The sequence below is a fragment of the Kogia breviceps genome, chromosome 1 (assembly GCF_026419965.1).
Source record: "Kogia breviceps isolate mKogBre1 chromosome 1, mKogBre1 haplotype 1, whole genome shotgun sequence".
NCBI classification, from domain to species: Eukaryota; Metazoa; Chordata; class Mammalia; order Artiodactyla; family Physeteridae; genus Kogia; species Kogia breviceps.
This window is the reverse complement of record NC_081310.1, coordinates 106371732-106394284: the sequence shown is the minus strand read 5'-3', so window position 1 is coordinate 106394284 and position 22553 is coordinate 106371732. Positions and strand designations below refer to the sequence as shown.

General features: G+C 34.3%; 2 protein-coding genes across 9 annotated transcripts in view; one reads left to right on the top strand and one right to left on the bottom strand.

Annotated features, from left to right (window-relative positions):
* Positions 1–22553, top strand: part of LRRC39 (leucine rich repeat containing 39) — a 41867-nt gene that overhangs the window by 15665 nt on the left and 3649 nt on the right. For 2 of the 3 annotated variants that reach the window (XM_059077751.2, XM_067040576.1), the window contains 9 exons: positions 856–969; positions 5752–5944; positions 10896–11001; positions 12192–12348; positions 13164–13300; positions 15915–16060; positions 16969–17121; positions 18051–18187; positions 21294–21546. In XM_059077751.2, the coding sequence (XP_058933734.1) occupies positions 5832–5944; positions 10896–11001; positions 12192–12348; positions 13164–13300; positions 15915–16060; positions 16969–17121; positions 18051–18187; positions 21294–21349 (1005 nt within the window). In that variant the 5' untranslated portion in view covers positions 856–969; positions 5752–5831 and the 3' untranslated portion in view covers positions 21350–21546. Of the gene's footprint in view, positions 1–855; positions 970–5751; positions 5945–10895; positions 11002–12191; positions 12349–13163; positions 13301–15914; positions 16061–16968; positions 17122–18050; positions 18188–21293; positions 21547–22553 lie in introns of those variants that run through there. The other variant, XM_067040560.1, reaches the window with a different exon arrangement.
* Positions 19279–22553, bottom strand: part of TRMT13 (tRNA methyltransferase 13 homolog) — a 31119-nt gene continuing 27844 nt past the window's right edge. For 4 of the 6 annotated variants that reach the window (XM_059077621.2, XM_059077641.2, XM_067040527.1 and 1 more), the window contains 2 exons: positions 22095–22527; positions 19279–21771 (listed from right to left, as the gene is read on the bottom strand). In XM_059077621.2, the coding sequence (XP_058933604.1) occupies positions 21576–21771; positions 22095–22527 (629 nt within the window). In that variant the 3' untranslated portion in view covers positions 19279–21575. The remainder of the gene's footprint in view (positions 21772–22094; positions 22528–22553) is intronic. The other 2 variants (XR_010841824.1, XM_067040506.1) reach the window with 2 other exon arrangements.

Below are 22553 nucleotides of genomic sequence, written 5' to 3'. Positions count from 1 at the left end.
AGTAGGCATTAAAAAGAAGGATGTAACTCTACATATGCTAATATAAAACAATTTTCAAGATATTCTGAGTAAGAAAACATGGGATAGAACAATGTATATAGTATGCTACCATTTTTGTGTGTGTGCATACCAGTGTGTGTGTGCGCTTTTAAAGAATATAGACATAGTCATGCTTGTAAATTCACAGACCATCATTGGAAGGGCGCAGAAGTAACTGGCAATAGTGGTTGCCTTCAGAGAAGAGAACTTAATGGCTGGAGGCAAGAAGGGTTCATCATCTTTTGAATTTTGTTCCATGTTCATATATTACCAATTCAAAAAATAAATACATATATTTTTAAAGAACTTGGAATTAACTCTTATTTTTGAAGTCTGAAGAGATGAGAATTAAGAGATAATTAAATCTGAAACCTGGAAGCAGCAGGAGCTTGGGGCTCATCTGTTACCTGAATTTCTCCACACCTTCATTTTTCTTTTTTTCTGAAGCAGTTGAAACTTTAAATATTTAAATATCTATGGCTTACTAGGTAGGGATTTTGTTATGCCATACATCTGTGTATTTCTCAATTTCTTTGCTTGGAACAGATTCATTAAATTCTATTAAATACTCAAAAGGTATAAATCATGAAAAGAGGAAGGACTTTCAATAGGAATTATTTTTCAGGAGCTTAGAAATAGTTACGCCTGATGGCTTTATAATACTTGCAGTACAGCGTTTTGCAGTGTACAGAGTGCACTCACATACTTTATCAGCTGATCCTTTGTGCAGAAGCTCCATGTGATTTTTGCTATTCTCAGCTTTGACCATGAACTAAAATTAGAACTAGGCTGACGTTACATTTCACTTGGTTACAGTCTGACTGAGGATTTTAATCATTCGGAGTCACACTGAAAACAATTCTCCCAGCAATCCACTCCTAGCTGATACACTGACTTTGGGCATGTCAGCATTTGCATCTACCGACCGTGGTAAGTATTTTTCAAAAACATTTTTTCCCACTCTTGACACAAATAAATTGCTGTTGATGTTTATACTGTGTCAGTATTTGCTGGAATGTACAAGTAAAATTGGAATTGAATTTAAAAGTCTCTTGGAGGTTCATAGTCATTCATGTAGCTGTCCTCCTCAGGAAGATTGATTTCCCCAGAAGTCAAGAAGTATTTCTTCTGAGATTGTATTTCTTTTGTTTTCTTTTTGACTCTGGAAAGCTGACTCCCGAGTCATGTCACAGCCGTGCCTACTTTACTGCCATGGGATGTGCTTTTCTGTTATAGTAATCAAGGTAGAGAACACAATCCCATGCTGGAGGCAGACACACACATATCACTACTGACTTGTTTTCCTCAAAGGGGTATTGGTCGCTATTACAGAAAAACAGATGGCTGACCAAAGTTTAATGGCAAACGAGGACATGAATAGTTATATATGTCCAGTAAAATACACATTTACATGTAGATACTTGAGATTTTAAACTTTATTATTTGATTAACTACTTCAAACCTGCTTACATCTGAGATAATACATTGTAACTGGACAGGTGGTTGGATTATTAGCATAAATATCCCAAGGTTTCTTGATGGCAAAAAGATCTTGCAGATCTGTTCCTGTTTAAATTCTGCATGCATTGCTTAAAATAAGGACCTCCTCCTAATCATTTTCTGCGTATTGGCACTTATACATTCATCCTGAAATGTTAAACTTTTTCCCTCTGTAATATCAACACATTTTACTCCCTCTCTCTGTCTCTGTCTTTCTCTCACACACACACTGCTTACTTTTAGTTTAAAGAAATCAGTAATTTAGAGATTAATAATGAAAAGCAATATTATCCACCCCATTTCTATCACCCTAGAAGTAACCATTTTTAAAAATAGATCTTTATTGGAGTATAATTGCTCAACAATACTGTGTTAGTTTCTGTGGCACAACAAAGCGACTCAGCCATATGCATACACATGTCCCCATATCCCCTCCCTCTTGAGCCTCCGTCCCATCCGCTCTATTCTACCCCTCTAGGTCATCGCAGAGCACAGAGCCGATCTCCCTGTGCTATGCTGCTGCTTCCTACCAGCCAACTATTTTACATTCAGTAGTGTATATATGTCGATGCTACTCTCACTTTGCCCCAGCTTTGCCCTCCCACCCCATGTCCTCAAGTCCATTTTCTATGTTCTGCCTCTTTATTCCTGTCCTGCCCCTAGGTTCATCAGTACCTTTTTTTGTTTGTTTTTTAATTCCATATATATGCGTTAGCATACGGTATTTGTTTTTCTCTTTCTGACTTACTTCACTCTGTTATGACAGACTCTAGGTCCATCCACCTCACTACAAATAACTCAATTTCGTTTCTTTTTATGGCTGAGTAATATTCCATTGTGTATATGTGCCACATCTTCTTTATCCATTCATCTGTCGATGGACACTTAGGTTGCTTCCATGTCCTGGCTATTGTAAATAGTGCGCAATGAACATTGTAGTACATGTTTCTTTTTGAATTACGGTTTTCTCAGGGTATACGCCCAGTAGTGGGATTGCTGGGTCATATGGTAGTTCTATTTTTAGTTTTTTAAGGAACCTCCATACTGTTCTCCATAGTGGCTGTATCGATTTACATTCCCACAAACAGTGCAGGAGGGTTCCCTTTTCACCACACCCTTCCCAGCACTTATTGTTTCCAGATTTTTTGATAATGGCCATTCTGACTGGCGTGAGGTGATACCTCATTGTAGTTTTGATTTGCATTTCTCTAATAGTTAGTGATGTTAAGCATCTTTTCATGTGCCTCTTGACCATCTGTATGTCTTCCTTGATGAAATGTCTATTTAGGTCTTCCACCCGTTTTTTAACTGTATTGTTTGTTGTTTTGATATTGAGCTCTATGAGCTGCTTGTATATTTTGGAGATTAATCCTTTGTCCGTTGTTTCATTTGCAAATATTTTCTCCCATTCTGAGGATTGTCTTTTTGTCTTGTTTATGGTTTCCTTTGCTGTGCAAAAGCTTTTAAGTTTAATTAGGTCCCATTTATTTATTTTTGTTTTTATTTACGTTACTCTAGGAGGTGGGTCAAAAAAGATCTTGCTGTGGTTTATGTCGAAGAGTTTTTTCCTATGTTTTCCTCTAAGAGTTTTATAGTGTCTGGTCTTACATTTAAGTCTTTAATCCTTTTGGAGTTTATTTTTGTGTATGATGTTAAGGAGTGTTCTAATTTCATTCTTTTACATGTAGCTGTTCAGTTTTCCTAGCACCACTTATTGAAGAGGCTGTCTTTTCTCCATTGATGTTCTTGCCTCCTTTGTCATGAAGTAATCATTTTAACTATTTCAGGATTAGTTTTCAGTGGTTATCTCCGTAATACATTTTTTTCCCCCAAAGGCAGTTATGCTGTGTCTTCTCAGCTTTAGACATTATCTATGGAGTTTCATTATGAAAGATGATGCTTAAGTTCACTTGCACCCCCATAGAGTTATATACCTATTTTAATTTCTCTTTTGATTGCCTTATAACTTAAATACTTATATCTCTATTTCTTGTTCCATAAAGTATAGACAGTATCTCTGGACTCCCCTACCCTCTACTTCCCCATTTCCTTCTTCCACATTCTATTAAAAGTACTTTTATTTTTATATTTTCAAGATGTACCACATTTATTACATTCTGGTTTTTAGCCATAAATAAGTCTTTGCTTTTTCATAGGTTGATTTATTTCAAAAAGTTGATTTTCATCATTCTAAAAAGAAACTTCGTACCCTTAGCAATCACTCCTATTTCCCCCTCTGCGAAGCCCCTGGTTATCACTAATCTATTTTCTTTCTTCATGGATTTGCCTATTCTGGACATTTCATATAAATGGGATTATACAATTTTTGGTATTTTGTGTCTGGCTTCTATCAGCATAATTTTACTCAAAATTTCTCCATGATGTAGCATGTATCAGTGCTTTTTATGCAGGTATCAGTTCTTTTTTATGCCAGAATAACATTCCATTGTATGGATACACCACATTTTGTTTGTCCATTCATTAGTTAATAGCCATTTGTTTTCCACTTTAGGGCTCTTAAGAATAATGCTACTATCAACATTCATGTACAAGTTTTTGTGAGAACATATATTTTCATTTCTCTTGAGTATAAACCTAGGAGTGATCTTTTTCTTTTTTGTACTTTCCATTTTTTTCTATCTTTATGTTTTAGGTGTGCCTTTTGTAAACAATACACAGGATTTTGTCTTTTATTCAACTGGACAATCTTTGTTTATTAGCCTGGAGCATTTATTAATCAGGAAAGCGTAAATGATAACCACAATGAGATATCATTTTATGCAGTTGTGTATTGGTGAGGATATACATCAGTGGTGACCCTTACACAGTTGTAGTAAGAGTATAAATGGGCATAATCATTTTGGAAAATAATTGGGCTCTATCTTATAAATTTGAACAGTCACATACACAGTGATCTAGCAATTCTAGTCCTGGGTATATATGCAGTAGGAATAATACTACTTGAGCAACAAGAAGATAAGAACAGGAATTTTAGAAACAGTATTACTCATAATAGCAAAAATCTCTGGGACCCAAGTATCCATATTAATTAGAATGGACAATAAACTGTCATAGTCATACATTTTGAAGATCATGGTATATCAGTATATAAAATGCTTTTCCTTCTTTATGGAGCTATATAATTTCCCATGATATGCATGTACTATCATTTATTGGTGGAAAGTTATGTTGTTTCCAATCTTTTGCTGTTATGAAAAACACCGTAGTGAATAACTTTGTAATATGTCATTTTACAACTGAAAATATTTACAGTATATATTCTTATGAGTGTGAATGTGGCTCTGTAAGTTTGATAGATATTACTAAAATTCTCTCCATAGACAATATAACACTATATACCGTCACCTTTAGTGCATGAGAGTACCTTTTTTCCTATGCTGTTGCAAATTTCATTTTTTCCTTTCCAAATTTTATACCTTTCTATTTAATTTTCTTGCATTACTGCATTCCAGTATAATGTTGAATAGATGTGGTAATTGTGGACATCTTTGACTTCTTGGATTTTGAACAAAATAGTTAAATTAATTGTGAGTCAAATTTTTTCATAATTACTAATATAATCTGGTGAAAAATCAATACTGTTATTTGTAAGACAAAGAGCATTCCATCAAATAGATGTACCATAATTTACATAACCATTCCCCTATTATTATTTTCCTCTCATTTCTGAGATTCACATCACAATCCTCAGTGCTAGATGACTGTTTGCAATTTATTTTACACAAGAGAAAACAATACCAATATATCCCACTTAACTGAATTCCAGCTTGTACATATAGCATCTAGATTAAGCAGATATACCAAGATACCTGCTTATCTTGTATATCCATTATTAAACATTTCCTTATAATTGGACACGTAAACTAGTTGCAGTTTTTCATTATTGTGAATTAATAGTAACAAAGGAAGTAGACTTGCCATCAGTTCCCCTCTCTGCCACTTATTAGAGAGGAGACCTTAACCAATTGCCCACCTTTTTTAGGAATCGGTTTTCTCATCTGTGTATTAGAGACAATAAAACTACCCATGTCATGATATTTTTATGAGAATTATTTAGTGAAATATGGCATGTAAAGTGCATAAAATAGTTTTGGGAACATGGAATGTGTTCAGTCAAAAGCTATTATATCATTGTGGTACTCAGTAAACATTCTGAAACACTACTGTTTTTTTTTCCTCTGGTACAATCAGGCCCTTTCTGAGATGGCATCTGTGATTCAGCTATTCAAAATTTAATGAAGTTGGTGATTCTGTGACAATGTGGAGAAGTCATGTCAGAATATGTGGTTTGTACTGGGGCTGTCAATGCTGTAAAGGAAGTTTGGGAGAAAAGAATAAAGAAATACAATGAAGACCTGAAGCGAGAGAAGGAATTTCAACAAAAGTATGCTATAACATGTTATTATTTTGAATTAACAAAAATTCATAACATCCTCATTATTAAAAATAGTATTTATTAAATGCCTATTATTGAATTTGATAGAGGTTTCTGTTTACTGAAAACCCAAAATATAACTAAAGGAAGCACCTGACAATTAAGTGTGGCCAAGTGATGGGGGCCACAAAAAATACAAGTGTCTGTAAGTGAAAACAGTAGTTGTCCTAGGGGTCTGTTCAACTTTCATCAAAGTTTGATTAGTATCATTTAGTCTACTTTTCAGAGATTGTTTGTTCAACATTATATTCCCTAGGATCTAAAACAACAACTGGCAGTAGAAGGTACGGTAGAGTCTCACCTATTTAAATAGCTGTGAGTTCCAGCCAGGGCCCCTGTGGATCACCTGATTCCTCTATTTGGGCTATACTTAAAACAGTTCGGCTCTCACTTCCTCTGCCTCATTGATACCAACCTACCTTCTTCATTGGATATCTCCAAATTATCCTACTACTCTTGCAAGGATAGCCCCTTTCCTCATAGATTCCACGTAGCCCCCTACAGTTATCATTTGTTAGGTCTCCTTCTAAACATTAAATGGTCTTGCAATATGTACAAATATCAAACCATTATGTTGTACATCTAGAACTAATATGTTATATGTCAGTTATATCTCATTTTAAAAAATGATCTTGTGTCAGCAAATAACAGAAAACTCAACTAAAAATGGGTTAAACAATAAGGAAGTCCCGAGGTAAGGCAATTCCAAAGCTTCAACAGTTTTAAAGACTCAGCTTCTTTTTATCAGTGTGTCAGTTTGGTCCGCAGGTTAGCTTCTCTCAGTGTCACAGGATGACTGGTATACTTCCAGGCATCACAGCCAGGCATCATTATGTTATCGGAAGAGCAGGAATTATTTATTTCTGTATCTTCTTTAAGAATGAGAAAACCTTTCTGAGGTCTCCATCAAACTTCTCCTTCATTGGCCAGAATTGGGTCATGAGTACACCCCTAATCCAATTACCTTCCAGGGAAATGAGATTGTATGATTGGTTTAGACAAATTAAGATTTATACTTGGGTAACTTGGAGGAAGTGTGAACACTTAGAAATAACTGGCATCCTCCCAGCAAAGAAGAGGGCTGGCACAGTACTGCACTGAGTCACACATTCAGGCTTTTATCTTGTTGCTCAACTGTGCGTAGTCTCCATTCCTTTAGAAATGCACTTTAGTCACCTCATGGCCCCAAATACATAGATACACCAACTGTGGCCAATGTACTTGATTCCAGCCAGCAGGAAGTTGCACACATTACTATTTCTGCTAACATCTCACTAGCCAAAGCTTCATATGACCCATACCTAGCTGCAAAGGAGGATGGCTAAATGAAGTCTTGTGCCCAGTTAAATTTAGAGGATCTGTTACTGAGGAAGAAGAGGAGTAACAGATACTGGGGAATGATAAGCAGCCTCTGCCACACATAGGTGATATTATTTTCTCCACGTTAAAGATGGAAAACCTGAAGGATAGGACTATGTAACTTGTCAAAGATCACACGGCTAATAAATGTGGAACAGGTATTCATACCTAAGCAATGTGACTCAGTAAGCTTATATTCACCTTAGGTCTTAAATTGCCCTAGACTGAAATATGTAAAACTACTCTTATGACACATATTATGTTTATATTATACAATTATGACAAACTTGACTCAAGTACTCTTTTTTAAAAAAATTTTATTGAAGTATAGTTGATTTACAATGTCGTGTTAATTTCTACTGTACAGCAAAGTGACTCAGTTATATGTATATATATATATATATATTTTGTATTTTTAATATATATATTTATTTTCCATTATGGTTTATCACAGGCTGTTAAATATAGTTCCCTGTGCCAATAGGACACAGGACAACACAGGACAACAAGGTCCAATAGGACCTTGTTGTTTATCCATCCTGTATATACTAGTTTGCATCTGCTAATCCCAAACCCCACCCCACCCTTGGCAACCACAAGTCTGTTCTTTGTTCTCTATTGAGAACAGAGAGTACTCATAAATCCTATCCACTTTTTAAAAAACTGTGGTCAGAAATCATGAGTTGGTTCTAAACTCTTGAATTTCACCTGTTATATGTGTCTAGTTAAGAATCATTTAATTTCAGCAGCTTCAAGTTTTCTCTGTACAAAACAGGCAAGGGGTAAAAATGTAATCTAATGCTTCTTCTCTCAGCTAAAAGAGGCTAAAGATTTAGCTCAAAAAGCCTTATGTTTAAACAGAAATTGTTCTGTCTTTGGATGCCAAGCTGCCTTGAAGAAAGCAAGCACTTGGGTAAGAGTTGGTTTAACAACATAGGAGAAAGTCTTTAGACTATAATAAAAGGGTTTTAGAGGAGGTAGAAAATTTCTGTTCAAAACTCTGAAAGAATATCAAGCTTAAAATAAACAGTGTAGGAATTATAGAATACTAGAGCTAGAAGAGACCTTAGATATTATTTAATCCAAACCCCATGTTTTATCGGCATGGTCCTTAGAGGTGAGATGTCTTGCCCATGGTCACCAAATTAAGTGATACATTCTGGACTTAGATCATAGTAATACAGAGCCAGAAAGAATTAATGAATCATTTAAGAGATGGAAATAAACTTGTTTAATAATAGTTAGCCTCACTCATTAAGGACAGAGCTTTTTGTATCCACAAAGTCCAGCATAGTATTTGGCATATAATGCGTGCTTGATGATTTCTTTAATTGAAATTAAATGTTAGGGAATAACACACTTCATTGCCCATCATTAAATCTTGCTCTGAAATACATATATTTCAGTGAGTAATAAGTAATTAATAATCATTATGTCTACTGTTTAAATAGTTCTATTTAAACAGTAGTTCTATTTTTATAAAACGTGGTGTAATTGAATAGATGGCAGTATACATTTTGTCTCACTTAACCACACCTATTGGAAGCTTAGCTGTTCAGTCTAGAAGGCCACACATAGCCATTGCCACAGTGCAGTTGTTAGCAAATTAGTTAACTTTCAGACAAGCAGTGGATGAAAATACGCAGACTCCATAGAAATGTTTTGCAAACACAAACATATATAGACAGCAAATATTATACTTTTAGAGATATTTGGTTTTCTGTTCATTAAAATAAAATCCTCGCTGAAGATCAGTTAATACGCAGAATTGCTAAGAATATTTATTAACTCTTAGATGTCAAGAGAATTTTGGCAAATAAATATTCAAATTAATTAAACCTATCTTCTTTGATGATTGCTTATATTTCTTTATTATGTATCATTCTAATAGGCTAAAAGTGCAAAATTTCAATTCTAAACTTATTCTTTATTTTTCATACATGAACAATTTCTAGTATAGAAATAAAAAACCTTCTGCAACCTTTTGTTAGTCATTTTTATAAGTTTGACATTATTATTATTATGTAAGTTTGCTATGAACCAAAAATCAATAGGATGTGCTCTAGAATTTTGTACATTTTTATATCTGAAAAACTAAACCTGGATATAATAGAATACAGTAATATACAATTTAACTCTGAAGTTGAACTATATCATTTGCAAGTCTTTAAAACATTTTTTATTAAATATTTATGGATTAGATATTTAATGAATGCAAGTCAAAACAACAGTGAGGTACCACTTCACACCCCTAGGATAGCTATTGTCAAAAAGATGGACACTGGGCTTCCCTGGTGGCACAGTGGTTAAGAATCCACCTGCCAATGCAGAGGACATGAGTTCGAGCCCTGGTCCGGGAAGACCCCACATGCCACGGAGCAACTAAGCCCGTGTGCCACAGTTACTGAGCCTGCGTGCTACAACTACTGAAGCCCATGTGCCTAGAGCCTGTGCTCCACAACAAGAGAAGCCCCCGCAATGAGAAGCCCGCGCACTGCAATGAAGAGTAGTCCCCGCTCGCCCCAACTAGAGAAAGCCCACTCACAGCAACGAAGACACAATGCAGCCAAATATAAAATAAATAAATGAATAAATAAAATTTTTTTAAAAAAGAAATGTGACATAAAAAAAGATGGACACTAACAAATGTTGGCAAAGATGTGGAGCAATCAGAACCCTCATACACTGCTGGTGGGAAGGTAAAATGATGCAATCAATTTGGACAAAGTTTGGCAGTTTAAAAAAAGTTAAACATTGAGTTACGAAACGACCCAGCAATTCTACTCCTATGAATATACAAACTCAAGAGAAAACATATGTCTACCTGAAAATTTGTACATGAATGTTCATAGTAGCATTATTCAGAATAGCTAAAAAATGGAATTGACCCAGATGTCCAACTGATGAATGGATCAACAAAATTTGGCAGAATATTATTCTTCTATTAAAAGGAATGAAGTACTGATACACATTAGAGCATGCATAAACTTTGGATAAAACTATGCTATGTGAAAGAAGCCAGACACAAAAGACCACATATTAAATAATCCCTTTTATATGAAGCGTCCAGATTAGGCAAATATAGAAAAGATAGAGATAGAAAGTAGAGACAGAGATAGAAAGTAGATTACTGGTTGCCAGGGGCTGGGGGAGGGAGGAATGGGGAGTGACTGCTAAGGGCATGGGGTTTCTTTTTGAGTGCTGAAAATGTTTTGGATCAGGTAAGTGGTGATGGTTGCACAGCTCTGTGAATATATGAAAAAATACTGAATTGTATACTTTAAAAGAATTTTTATGGTATGTGAATTATATCTCAATAAAGCTGTTACCAAAAAAATCTATGGAGAGTTATGATACTTTTCAAAAACTTAAAAATAGTGCATTTATCACATTAATCATATTTATAATTCTTGAAAAATACTTGTCTGATTTCCAGACACTATCAATCAAATGGTTGTTTTTGATGGGTCACTTTTTCATACAAAAGTGAATGCTACCTATGTCATTCCCTGTGAACTAAAATGATTTCCTGGTCTCCTAGGCTAGTGCAACTCTGGGAAGAACGAGTGAGCTTAACTAAGCTAAGAGAAAAGGTCACCAGGGAAAATGGAAGGGTCATTTTGAAGATAGAAAAAGAGGAATGGAAGGTAAGCTTTATAGAAGTAATATTTGTTTTTTATATTTCGCATTTTGTGGGAGAGTTGAGAGAATGATTCTTAAATTATGTGCTTAAGTCTGGCATAGTTAGGAATTCTAATAATGTACCAAATGAATTTGGGCAACATGAACTGAAAATTAATGTAACTTCACAACTTTTTATTGCAAAACTTCAACCAATGTGCTTTAACTCTGCCTAAATTTAAGTCATTTGTAATATTTCTCCCACTAATCCTTCTAATAAGCAATTTCTCATTTTCCATAGAAAGGTGACCATCTGCTTAACAAAAATCGTGTAGCTTTTTCAAAGCAAATGCTCAACTAAAAGCAGCGGAAGTTGTTTTAAATAAAGCTTTGGCCTTAAAGTAAAAAAAAAAAAAGCAAATGCTCAGTTAAAACTTCACAAAATGGAAATGTATATTAATTTTTTTCTTAGATCCACAACCAGATTCACATTATCTCCTCTTTCTCTCTTCCCCCCCACTCTCTCTCTCTCTCTCACACACACACACACACACACACACACACACACACATATAGTTGCTTAATTACATTAGGCCTACTCTAATTTTGACAAGGGCCACCTCTATCCCTTGAGTCAGTGTTTATTTTCATACATATCAGTATATTTAGCTAGGGGCTTAGCTCCCATATTTTGTCTTTTGGCTACTTTTGGCTGAAAGGGAAAAGGCATAGCGTTCAGAATAGTTGAAACTTTTAAAATTCTTAAATTAAAAGAAAATCTGCTTTAAAAAACTAAACTATTTCAAAACAGAATGGGAAGAGAAGTTTGAACTGATTAGAATGATCTTTTTGTTTATCTGTAATTTCAATTAGTCACCATATTCTAATGTTCAGTAACATATATACTCTAGTTAAGCCTAATAAAATAGAATCTTTAGAACACAGCTCTATGTGTGTGCAATATTGATTGAAATATGTTATTTCTGTTTATGTTATTATGATTGGGGTTTGAAGGTTTAGCACCCACCTAAAAAGGAAAGTTCTTAAAACTGAGAAGTAGCACAAAGTATTTGGAAATATAACCCATTAAAGAAAAAATATTCCTAATTTCTTTTACAAATCAAATAGTATCTCTACAGTCATATTTCTGTATGGCATGATACTAAAATAATTTAAGTAATATAGTAACTCTTTCATTTTTTTTACTTGAGTTTAGACCCTCCCTTCTTCTCTACTAAAACTAAATCAGCTACAGGAATGGCAACTTCATAGAACTGGTTTAGTGAAAATTCCTGAATTCATCGGAAGATTCCAGAACCTTATTGTGTTAGATTTATCTCGAAACACAATTTCAGACATACCTCGTGGAATTGGTAAGGAAAATTGCCTTTATTCCTGTGTTTCTGAGAATTTTTTTTTTTGATACATGGAATAAAGATCTCATCTTTATATAGTCCTGAATCTTAAAATTTTTTAAACATCTAGTCTAAACTGAAGCTTCCAGGGGATTCAAGCTTCTGGATTTACTGAGGTGATTCAAGATGAGATTTCAATGCAAGAGAAGTCTCTTTGGAAATAATATTGTGTAGATTCTGGAAACAATATTGTTGGTTTGGTTGGTTATTCCTCCTAGAAGGGAACAAATTGAAGACAAGAAAGAAAATTAGAAAAAATTCCTTAAATGAGGGAAAAAAAATCCCCAAATGGAAAACTGGTCAGGATATAGTATAGATAAAACAGAATGAAAAAAAATATGTTAAAAATTTTTTTTCAATTATTTATTTATTTTTTTGCGGTACGGGGGCCTCTCACTGCTGTGGTCTCTCCTGTTGCGGAGCACAGGCTCCGGACGCGCAGGCTCAGCAGCCATGGCTCACGGGCCCAGCCGCTCCGCGGCATGTGGGATCTTCCCGGACCGGGGCACGAACCCGTGTCCCCAGCATCGGCAGGCGGACTCGCAACCACTGTGCCACCAGGGAAGCCCTGAAAAAAGTATTTTTGTCTATAGCACTGATAAATCACCAGCTCTTTATCTGAAGAAGGGACAGGACACACAGTGGGAAAAGGGAAGAGCCTAAGTGTGAATTTGCCAATATGAAACGGGCAAGTAAGTTATGCTATAATACTTAATAACTAGAAACATTATTTTATATCCCTCTGCTCTTTATTGTGTGTTATTTTTCCGCAGGACTGCTCACTAGACTTCAGGAACTGATTCTTAGTTACAACAAAATCAAAACTGTCCCCAAGGAACTAAGTAACTGTGCCAGATTGGAGAAACTTGAACTTGCTGTTAACAGAGATATATGTGATCTTCCACAAGAGGTCAGAATGATATAAATGCCTATGATTTTATTTTCCTTCTACTAGTGGTTTACTTTTCCACTGCGTGATCATTAAAAATAATACTAATGGAAAAATGCTATAAATTTTATTTCAGAAAATATTTAGTGAAAACCATTTCCTATTATTATAAAGCATGTTTTTAATTAGAGAAAGATTTATTTAGCATAAAAAGCTATTTCTATTATTGTCACAGTACTGACATCATTAGTGATCTCCTTGAAGGCCAGAGTGAAAATCTTACTTATTGCAATTCACAGAATTGAAGGCACAGCCTAGGTTGTAGATGTTACTTAATGCCTATTGAATGAATACATGATTATCATAAAGCACAGACACTGTGGTGACAGAAAAACTATTTTGTTTATTAGTTAGTTTTTATAGGTGATCAGCTTTTGAGATAGAGGTGAAGTAAAAAGACATGAATTCTTCAGTTTAGGAAACGTGTTTGCTAGCTTCCTAGGCTCTACCAAGTAAAGCAAGCCAGTGGGCTTGGAAAGCCCTCAAACTTTGATTTGGTATGATATCTTGTTCTTGGTAAGACCAAACTGATCATAGAGATATAGACATTCCTATGATTTTTCAAGCATATTTAAGGCTCTTAGAATCAGCAAAGGACATTTCCATGGTGCTTTGCCTTGAAAACAATGATTCTGCAAGATAAAAGTTAAGAAAAATAATAAAACTCTAAATAAAAGACTATTCCCCTTTCCCCCTTTATCTTGGTAAGAATATCACTTTCCTCCCCAAACCAGTAAACATGCACCAATTATTGTTGCTCTTGCAAGTAAAACATAATTTCTATAGCTATATCCATCTGATCTTATAATAGTTCAGTTTAGTGAAATGTATACACTTGATTATGATGAAAATCATGATCACAGGAACAATTTCTTTATACCTAAAAGAGGGCCAATAAACATTTTATTTCTAATTTTTAATTATTGTGATTTTGTTTCTAGCTTTGGTTCTGTCACTAAAAAGCTATGTGAATTTGGGCATGTCTATTAACCTGTCTTTGCCTTAATGTCTTTACTTAAAGAAATACGTTTTACAGGAACAAATAGTGAACTGAGATCTTGAGCCTGGAATTATTTCCAAGTGTGGCCTTTAAGTAGCTGTGTGGCCTTGAACACACCACTTTACATAACTAGGTCTCAATTTTCACATATGCAAAACTAAGACTTAGATTATAATGGTTTTAATATCTTTCTTCAAGCTTTTAAAACCAAAGGGTTCTAGTCCCACTGAGAAATCTGCAACAGGGGACTTAGCTCTCAGTCATTAAATTGCACACACTGTAACACACAAACAAATTTATGCTAATGTAAAAACAATCTTTTTATACACTATTCTGAATCATTTGAAAATTTTAAAAGTCTGATGACAAGTTTTGAAAAGTGTTTTATTCATGACGAATTATAAAGCTAGAGAAATATCACCTACTAAATGGAAAACTGTTTTGCATTACCCATAAAACACTGTATTTGTGCATTTTTTGAGGTGTTAAAGTTGTGGAATGAATCTGAATGTACTCTGAGATAGAAATAAAACATAGAACTTGCCTAGCTAAATGGAGAATCTTTTGTAAAAGTTAACTAAATTCTTACATTTTGAAATTTTCACTACAGAGGAAAGAGAAATTTAGAAATTTTGCAGCTTTAGGTCCACGAAAACTTGAGTGCACATCATAGCTCCATCATTTCTAGTCACAGGCCTCTCTAAACCATTTTGTCCATAAAAGGGAAAAACGGTACTCACCTTGTAAAGTTGATGAATAAACTAGAGCTATATGCATCAATGTGAATACATATAGACTGATATTGAGAGAAAAAGGCAAAGTACAGTATCATCATCTTTAAATAAAATTCAAAAACATATAAAAAATTGTTTATGAAAAAATACACATAATAGTAATATATAGAGAGAACTATATAGAAAACATATATTTATGTATAGTAATAAAAACATTTTTAAAATGCATGGGAATAATAGATACCAAATTCAGGATAGACTTATCTTCAAAGAGGAAGAAGGGAGAAGTACATTGAGGGCAGTCATATTGATATGTTTGTTTTCTTAAGCTGAGCACACTGGAGTTGTTATATAGTCTTAATAAATTTTTTATTGATGTTTTCATTTAAAAAATAGAATTACCAAACAGTAAATTCTATGACTGACATAACGTTATGTAAAGCATCAGGCACAAAGATAGGGAGTTAACAAAAGTAACTATTTTTCTGAAGTTTGGGTTTTCCCAAGAAAATCTCAACTACTAGATAAAAGGAAAACATATGTTTATTCCCAGAAAGAAAAAAAAAAACCTTCTGCCAGGCAGGTGCTATAAATCCTGGAGCTTGGTTATTTTGGAAGATAAGTTTTCTTTGAACAGATGAACTTTCTATGAGTTTTTCATTTATCTGGAGGTTATTTAGCATTATTGTTATCTCAGATTTGTTGTGGACTGCTGTGACTAAATAAAGTGCAAGCATCATGTAGACAATCCTTGATGTGATATATCTCCTTTACCATTGTGGGTGTTCTAGTAGTTTACGTTATGGACATTTATTTTGAAAAACCTTGCCTTCCTCTTCAGCTCAGCAATTTGTTAAAGCTTACTCACCTTGATTTGAGTATGAACCACTTTACTACAATCCCTCCTGCTGTGTTGAACATGCCTGCACTTGAGTGGCTTGATATGGGAAGCAACAGACTTGAACAACTTCCTGATACTGTAGAAAGGTAACATAAATAACTTTTTTTTGCTACCAAGGGATGTGTAGAAGCTCTCTATGATAAATAAGAAAGAATAAACAAAACACAGGGGACCCCAAGCATAATCAATCACAATAGATCCATTTAGTTCCAAATAATGTATGCTACTTTTTAACAGAATAATATTCATGTACTCCAAATTTTAAAAAAGGGTTTTGAGGAATTCCCTGGTGGTCCAGTGGTTAGGACTCAGCACTTTCACTGCAGAGGGTCGGGTTTGATCCCTGGTCAGGGGACTAAGATCCCACAAGCCACGTGGTACAGCCAAAAAAAGGGGGGGCACGGGTTTGGGATAGAAAAACTGGCTATCTGACTTCAACAAATTGACAGGAATAGGCCACAGCAATAACAACATTGCTTAGTGCATGCCAGGCACTTCTGTGCACTTTAAAAACATTGAGGAAACAAATGTAGACATGACAGTAAATTGCTCAAGATCACAGTTAGTAAGTGTGCCAGTTAGGATTTGAACCCAGGCACCCTGGCCCCCGAGTCCATGCTGTTAACCATTATGCATACTTGCCTTGCCCTAAATGGGCATATTAATAATTTCTGAGTTTCCTCTTAAGACTCTAATTCAGATTAGGTAGCATTTTAGCAGTTCTTCTGCAAGAAATCCTATGAGAATAGTGAAGAATTCTAGAATACATTGATTTAATTTCTACCACTACATGATGACAGCTGTACGGTAGATAGAGATTAACTCCCTTGTTATAGTTTCCCTAAAATCAGGTAATATGAAGTCAGTTAACTCAATAGGTATACTGGTTAAAGGAGATGTTATACGAGATGACATTTTTTAAAATTTGGGGTTAATAAGAACCAGGGTTTTCATATTATATGGGATTAATCACCGAAACCTCTTAATTCTTCAGAATGCAAAGTCTACACACATTATGGCTCCAACGGAATAAATTAACATGCTTGCCAGAAACAATCAGCAATATGAAAAATCTGGGTACTCTTGTTCTCAGCAACAATAAACTGAAAGATATTCCAGTGTGCATGGAAGAGATGACCAATCTAAGGTAAAAGTTGTAGACATAGAACTGACATGTTCCTTTCTGGCTGCAGAACAAAGTAATATAAAGAAATTGTTATTAATAGATTTGAGTTCTCATTCACATAAATGAATACATTTAAAAATCTTTTCCAACTTTGAAATTCTATAATTTATAAATAGGATTAATATAATACTGGTCTAAATTATTCAAGAAAGAATCCTTGAAACTAAAGCCGTACTGGGATTTATCAGCTTTAAGGAATGCCCTGTGTTGGTGACATTTTCCTGAAAATCATCTCTATAACTGCTAACAAACTTTATCCACAATGTAGTTTTATCCACGATAAACCAAAACCATAAGAATAGTGATTATTTTCCTCCTAAATAACTATAAATGGACAAGGCAATTGTTAGAGGTAAATATAACTTTTTACTAAGTTAATTACTAACAGAACTCCCTCAAATAACTTCCAAAACTTAATTTCCTGACAGTGAGCATAAGATGTGAGAATTCACACCAAATCCCACAACTTTCATAACAAAATCATTCATTTACTTATTCAGCAACTACTGAGCCTTGTACTAGATGGTGACGATACAATGATAAATAAGACATGCTTTATAAAATATGCAGAAAATTTAAGTTCATAGCATTAATTGTATATTTGAGGTGCATGAGGGTTGCTCTTGGAAGTTAAAGTGTACCACATTAAACATATGCTATGGACTAATGGTTGCTTTTACAAGCTTGGAAAATAAGTTGTCTAAAGCTAATATTTTTTTCTTCTAGGAAAGAAATTTAAAGATTCTTGGGATATATCACATCTCACCAAGATGTTCAGTTAAAAAAAAAAAAAGAGTAATTTAGTATATTACCACTTGATCTTTCTCCAGGAAAATAAATGTACACTTCTATGGCACCTATAAAAATACTGTTTTTTGGTGAACTGCTAGGTTTGTCAACTTCCGAGACAACCCACTGAAATTGGAAGTAACACTTCCTCCCAGTGAAAACATAGATGAGGAAGAGGAACGGGAATTATTCGGCCTTCAGTTTATGCACACATACATACAGGAGTCACGGAGAGCAGGTATGAGATTTGTATATAACACAGGTTAAGAATTCTTTTTAGTAAAGGAATGCATATATATATATATATATATATATATATAAATTCCTTTATAGACTTTTCATTCCATCTTACCTTTTGTCAAATTCTGGTCTCTTAGTCAATGTTGTTGAAGAAAAAAAAGTGAAATTCTAATCTGTTCACAATTTTGATAAAGGCTTGGAGAGAAAGGTTGTAAAGATACTGAAAGTCTTTCAAGTAGAGTCAGTAAATAAACTTCTTTGGTCAAGCACTTGAAACATGACCAAGTGAACGAAGACGTAATTCTTAAAGCTTCACTACCTCATTCTATCAGTTTGTCATGTCAGTTTTCTCATGAACACTACCTTCCCTGCCATTTCCTCTTTTTCTACAATAATCCACAAATAGCAAAAAGAATTATTTTGACTAGGAATGAAAAATATTTTGCTACTGTGCCTAGGAATGAAAAATATCAAGAGAACATAGATTTTAGCCAACAGTTAAAATGTGAGTTTTTGATATATAGATTTCAATCACTTTTATCTTGGATACTTTACAATTAAAACCTCTTTTTTGTTGTCTTTTTAACTAAGGAATGACTTTAACTTAACCCAAGATTAGGGGACGAGGACAAAGAGCATAACTGTTAATAAAAAAAATAATAGGACTTCCCTGGTGGTGCAGTGGTTAAGAATCCGCCTGCCAATGCAGGGGACATGGGGTCGATCCCTGGTCCAAGAAGATCCCACATGCTGCGAAGCCATCGCAATGAGAAGCCCGCACACTGCAAGGAAGCGTAGCCCCCGCTCACCACAACTAGAGAAAGCCTGTGTGTAGCAACGAAGATCCAACACAGCCAAAAATAAAAAAAATATAAATTTTAAAAAACAGCTTTATAAAAAAAATAAATAGTATAGTAATGGAAAACATGGTTTTATAATTCACTAAAATGTGAAGAATGTTTGAGTTAAAAGGTAGAATTGTTACCTCTTCTAATAGTTACTTTGAAGAGCAGGTATAATCTGAGCAAACAGATATGAGAGTATTTTCAGCTGGAGAAAATATTTTTACCAACATCCAATGGAGGTCATCAGATCTGTTGTAGCAAGGTCACAGAAACAGTAACATGGAGGTTAGACTGGAGGAAGATATGTAAAACAGCTGTAATAGTTTGGGGCCTAGGTTTGAAAAGTAGAGTATAAATATATAAAAGCCAAGTAGGAGACAGAATTGGTGACTGAAGATGAGAAAAGGGAGGAGTCCAGGATGAATCTGCTTTTGGTTAGAGCAACTGGATGAATGGTGATGCTGAGATGCAGAAATGAAGTATAGAAGCTGGTTTGGTGGTAGAAGTGGAACATGAGCTTCAGTTTTAACAGTAGAGTTAATATATCTGTGGGACATGCAGGAAGAGGTAGTTGTGTAGATCAACCTAAAGTTCAAGGAGTCTGCTGAACCTGCAAATTCTGCAGGTCGAGAAACAGCTATATGCTTATCCCATGTATTCACTGTCTCATGTAATCTTAAGGGAAATAAGCAAGGTTGGGGAAAACAGTAATCTTGGTACAGCTGGCATGTTGAAGAACAACCTTATCTTCCCACAGAGGACTCGGTATCATTGTCAGAAACATTCATTGGGCCACAGGACTCTATCAGTATAATTGTGTGTGTGTGTATGTTTTATGAAATATAACAGAGATAATGCCTGTTGTACGATAGCTTTTATTTCTGGGCATAAATTGTTGAATGAAGCAAAACAGATTGTATAACACAAATTAGCATTGCCTAACTGAGTAAAATCAGGTTAATTATTGAACAACGTATTATTATCTTCATTTATGTTTTCTTGATTTGGGGACATGAGTAGCTAATTTAAACAAACTACCTTATTTTAATAATATTTGACATAGAACTTATAACAAGAGAAAAAAGGTTACAACTTAAACAGAGATAATAAAACCAAGTCTGCCTATTTCATTAAAAATATTGTTATGAATTAGTACTATTAAAAATGGTTAATATTTATTGAGTACTTACTCTGTACTTAGAACTGTTCTAAGCATTTTAATGTGTTATTTCACTTAATGCTTGTAACAACCTTGTGAGGTATTATTATCTTCATCACGCCCATTTTAAGCGGGGAATTGAGGCACAAAGAGATCAAGTAGTAGGGTTGGGATTTGAACGTAGGCAGTCTCATAAGACATGTAAGATTAAAGTAGAAAGGTCAGAAACTAAAAATGAGCTAGACTTCTAACTTATAATTAAGGTGATCATAGACCTACAAATAATAGTTACCTAAGAATATCATTATAATATCTACAATCAGTAATTCTGTATCTTTGTCTTGGCAAATGTACAATGATTAAGATAATTTTTACAAATAAGGCAGAAATAAACCAAGGATAAGATGAGGAAAAGACTAACAGTCTTACCGTATGTTTGGTTTAATGTTTTCTTGTGCATAGAAACTGCTTATGAGCTAAATGAGGCCCGAAAGTGAGGTTTTTGGTACCACTATCTAATTTCTACTTTATTCCAAATTATTTTCCCAAACAGGAGAGAATATACTTACATTTGTTCTCGTATATGTAAAAATGACCTTTTAAAAGATATGACATCTAATTAACTTCAGAAGTTATTTGCAAATTTCAATTTAATTTGTGAATTAGGCTTACAAGTATCTTTCTGGAAGTTCTCACTAGATAATTAACTAATTTAAAAAATGAAGTGAAATAGTTTTTTTCCTTGAAAATATCTTTTTAGTTTTGGTGTCTGTCATGGACAAATTCTAATAATATATAAACACAGGTATGGCTCTTGAAAGGTGAATTCATTAATTAATTGTGAACATCGCTGAATTTGTTTGCAGTAGAAACAAATAATCACAATTAATTATTCTTTCAAGATCTGCCTGGACAAAAAAATCCATACATAAACCAACTTCTCAGATTGGTCCTTGTTATAAACCGACAATTGATTACTACATCTTGAACTTGAAAAATAAAAAGTATTAAATAAAACCAAAGGAAAGTAAGTTTCCAAAATTAATGCAAATAGAAAGTTAATGTGCTAGTTACATGTTGACATGTTATGTGTGTTTCAGGTAACCACGTCAACTGCTCTACTACTTTACCAAATTCTATAAACGCTGATGGGTAATATAATTCAAGATGCCCTGCTGAAGAGGATTACTTTGGGAATTTGGTGAATTCTCTAATGTTTGGACTTCTAAAGGAAAAAACAAAGCCATTACCAAAGTTCAACGAGGCCACATTTTTTAAAGTTCATATTATCTTCTATTTAAATTATATTTTCATGAATATAAAAATACAATTAAAAAAATTTTTTTGGTGGAAGACAGATGTTGTTCAAAATTTCTTTTCCATTAAGCAGTTGTTTCTGGTGATGAAGAATGATTTGGTAAAGCAGTTAACAATACATTTTCCAAAGACACCAGAGGGTCTGTATAATACTGTAAAGCGGGATTGAATCCTTTCTGCTGTAAATAGTTGATTCGGCCTTGGTCAATCAGCAATTTACAAAGATGCCCTATTTTCTTCTTTTCTTCAACAGTAAGAAACCTAAATTGAATAAATACACACAACACAGTGTTAAAATTCTGTAAAACCTTATAACAAATTATTTTAGTTAGTCTTATTCATTGATAAGCTGCTAAATAACCCACAACATACTATGTGCTATGTCCCATGCTTCCAAGATACGTTTTATTAATGCCACAATTAAAGTGTGTATATTTTAACTTATTCTAAAATTAGTAAAAAATATATATATTTTTTAGTAAAATACATTTTCATGAATGAATTTTTGGTAATATTCATCTAAAAACATAATAATAATAAAGTATTTCTGCCCTACTGTTGTGCATTTCAAAGTAGTCACTTACCCAGGCAAACTCTCAGTGCTGTCATCTGTGATTCTGTATCCTCCATCATCATGCTCTTCACTGCCATCATTCTGTTTATCTTTTCTTTTTGTGGAGATATTTGAAGCTTCCAAAGATGTTTTTTGCATCCCACAAGTCGCCCAACTACTCATTCGCTGGAAATAGTGGAATTCCACTGCTCCAAGGCCTAGAGCCCTGAAATATTCTTTGCCCACATAATGTCTCCAATCACACCTGTGGTGACAACAGAGTGCAATAACAATGCCAGCCACAGGGGTCCACTTCTCTGGGATATTTTTTTCATTTCCTTCCTTGGCCAAAGTGTTAATTTCTTTTTCTGTTTTATCATTCTTTACGCGTTTGGCTAAAGGTTCTTCATTCCTTTCCTCACAACTGGCAGCATAGGTTTCAACCAAACATCGTAATGCAAGATCTGCAAACACAATTATGTGGCCCCCC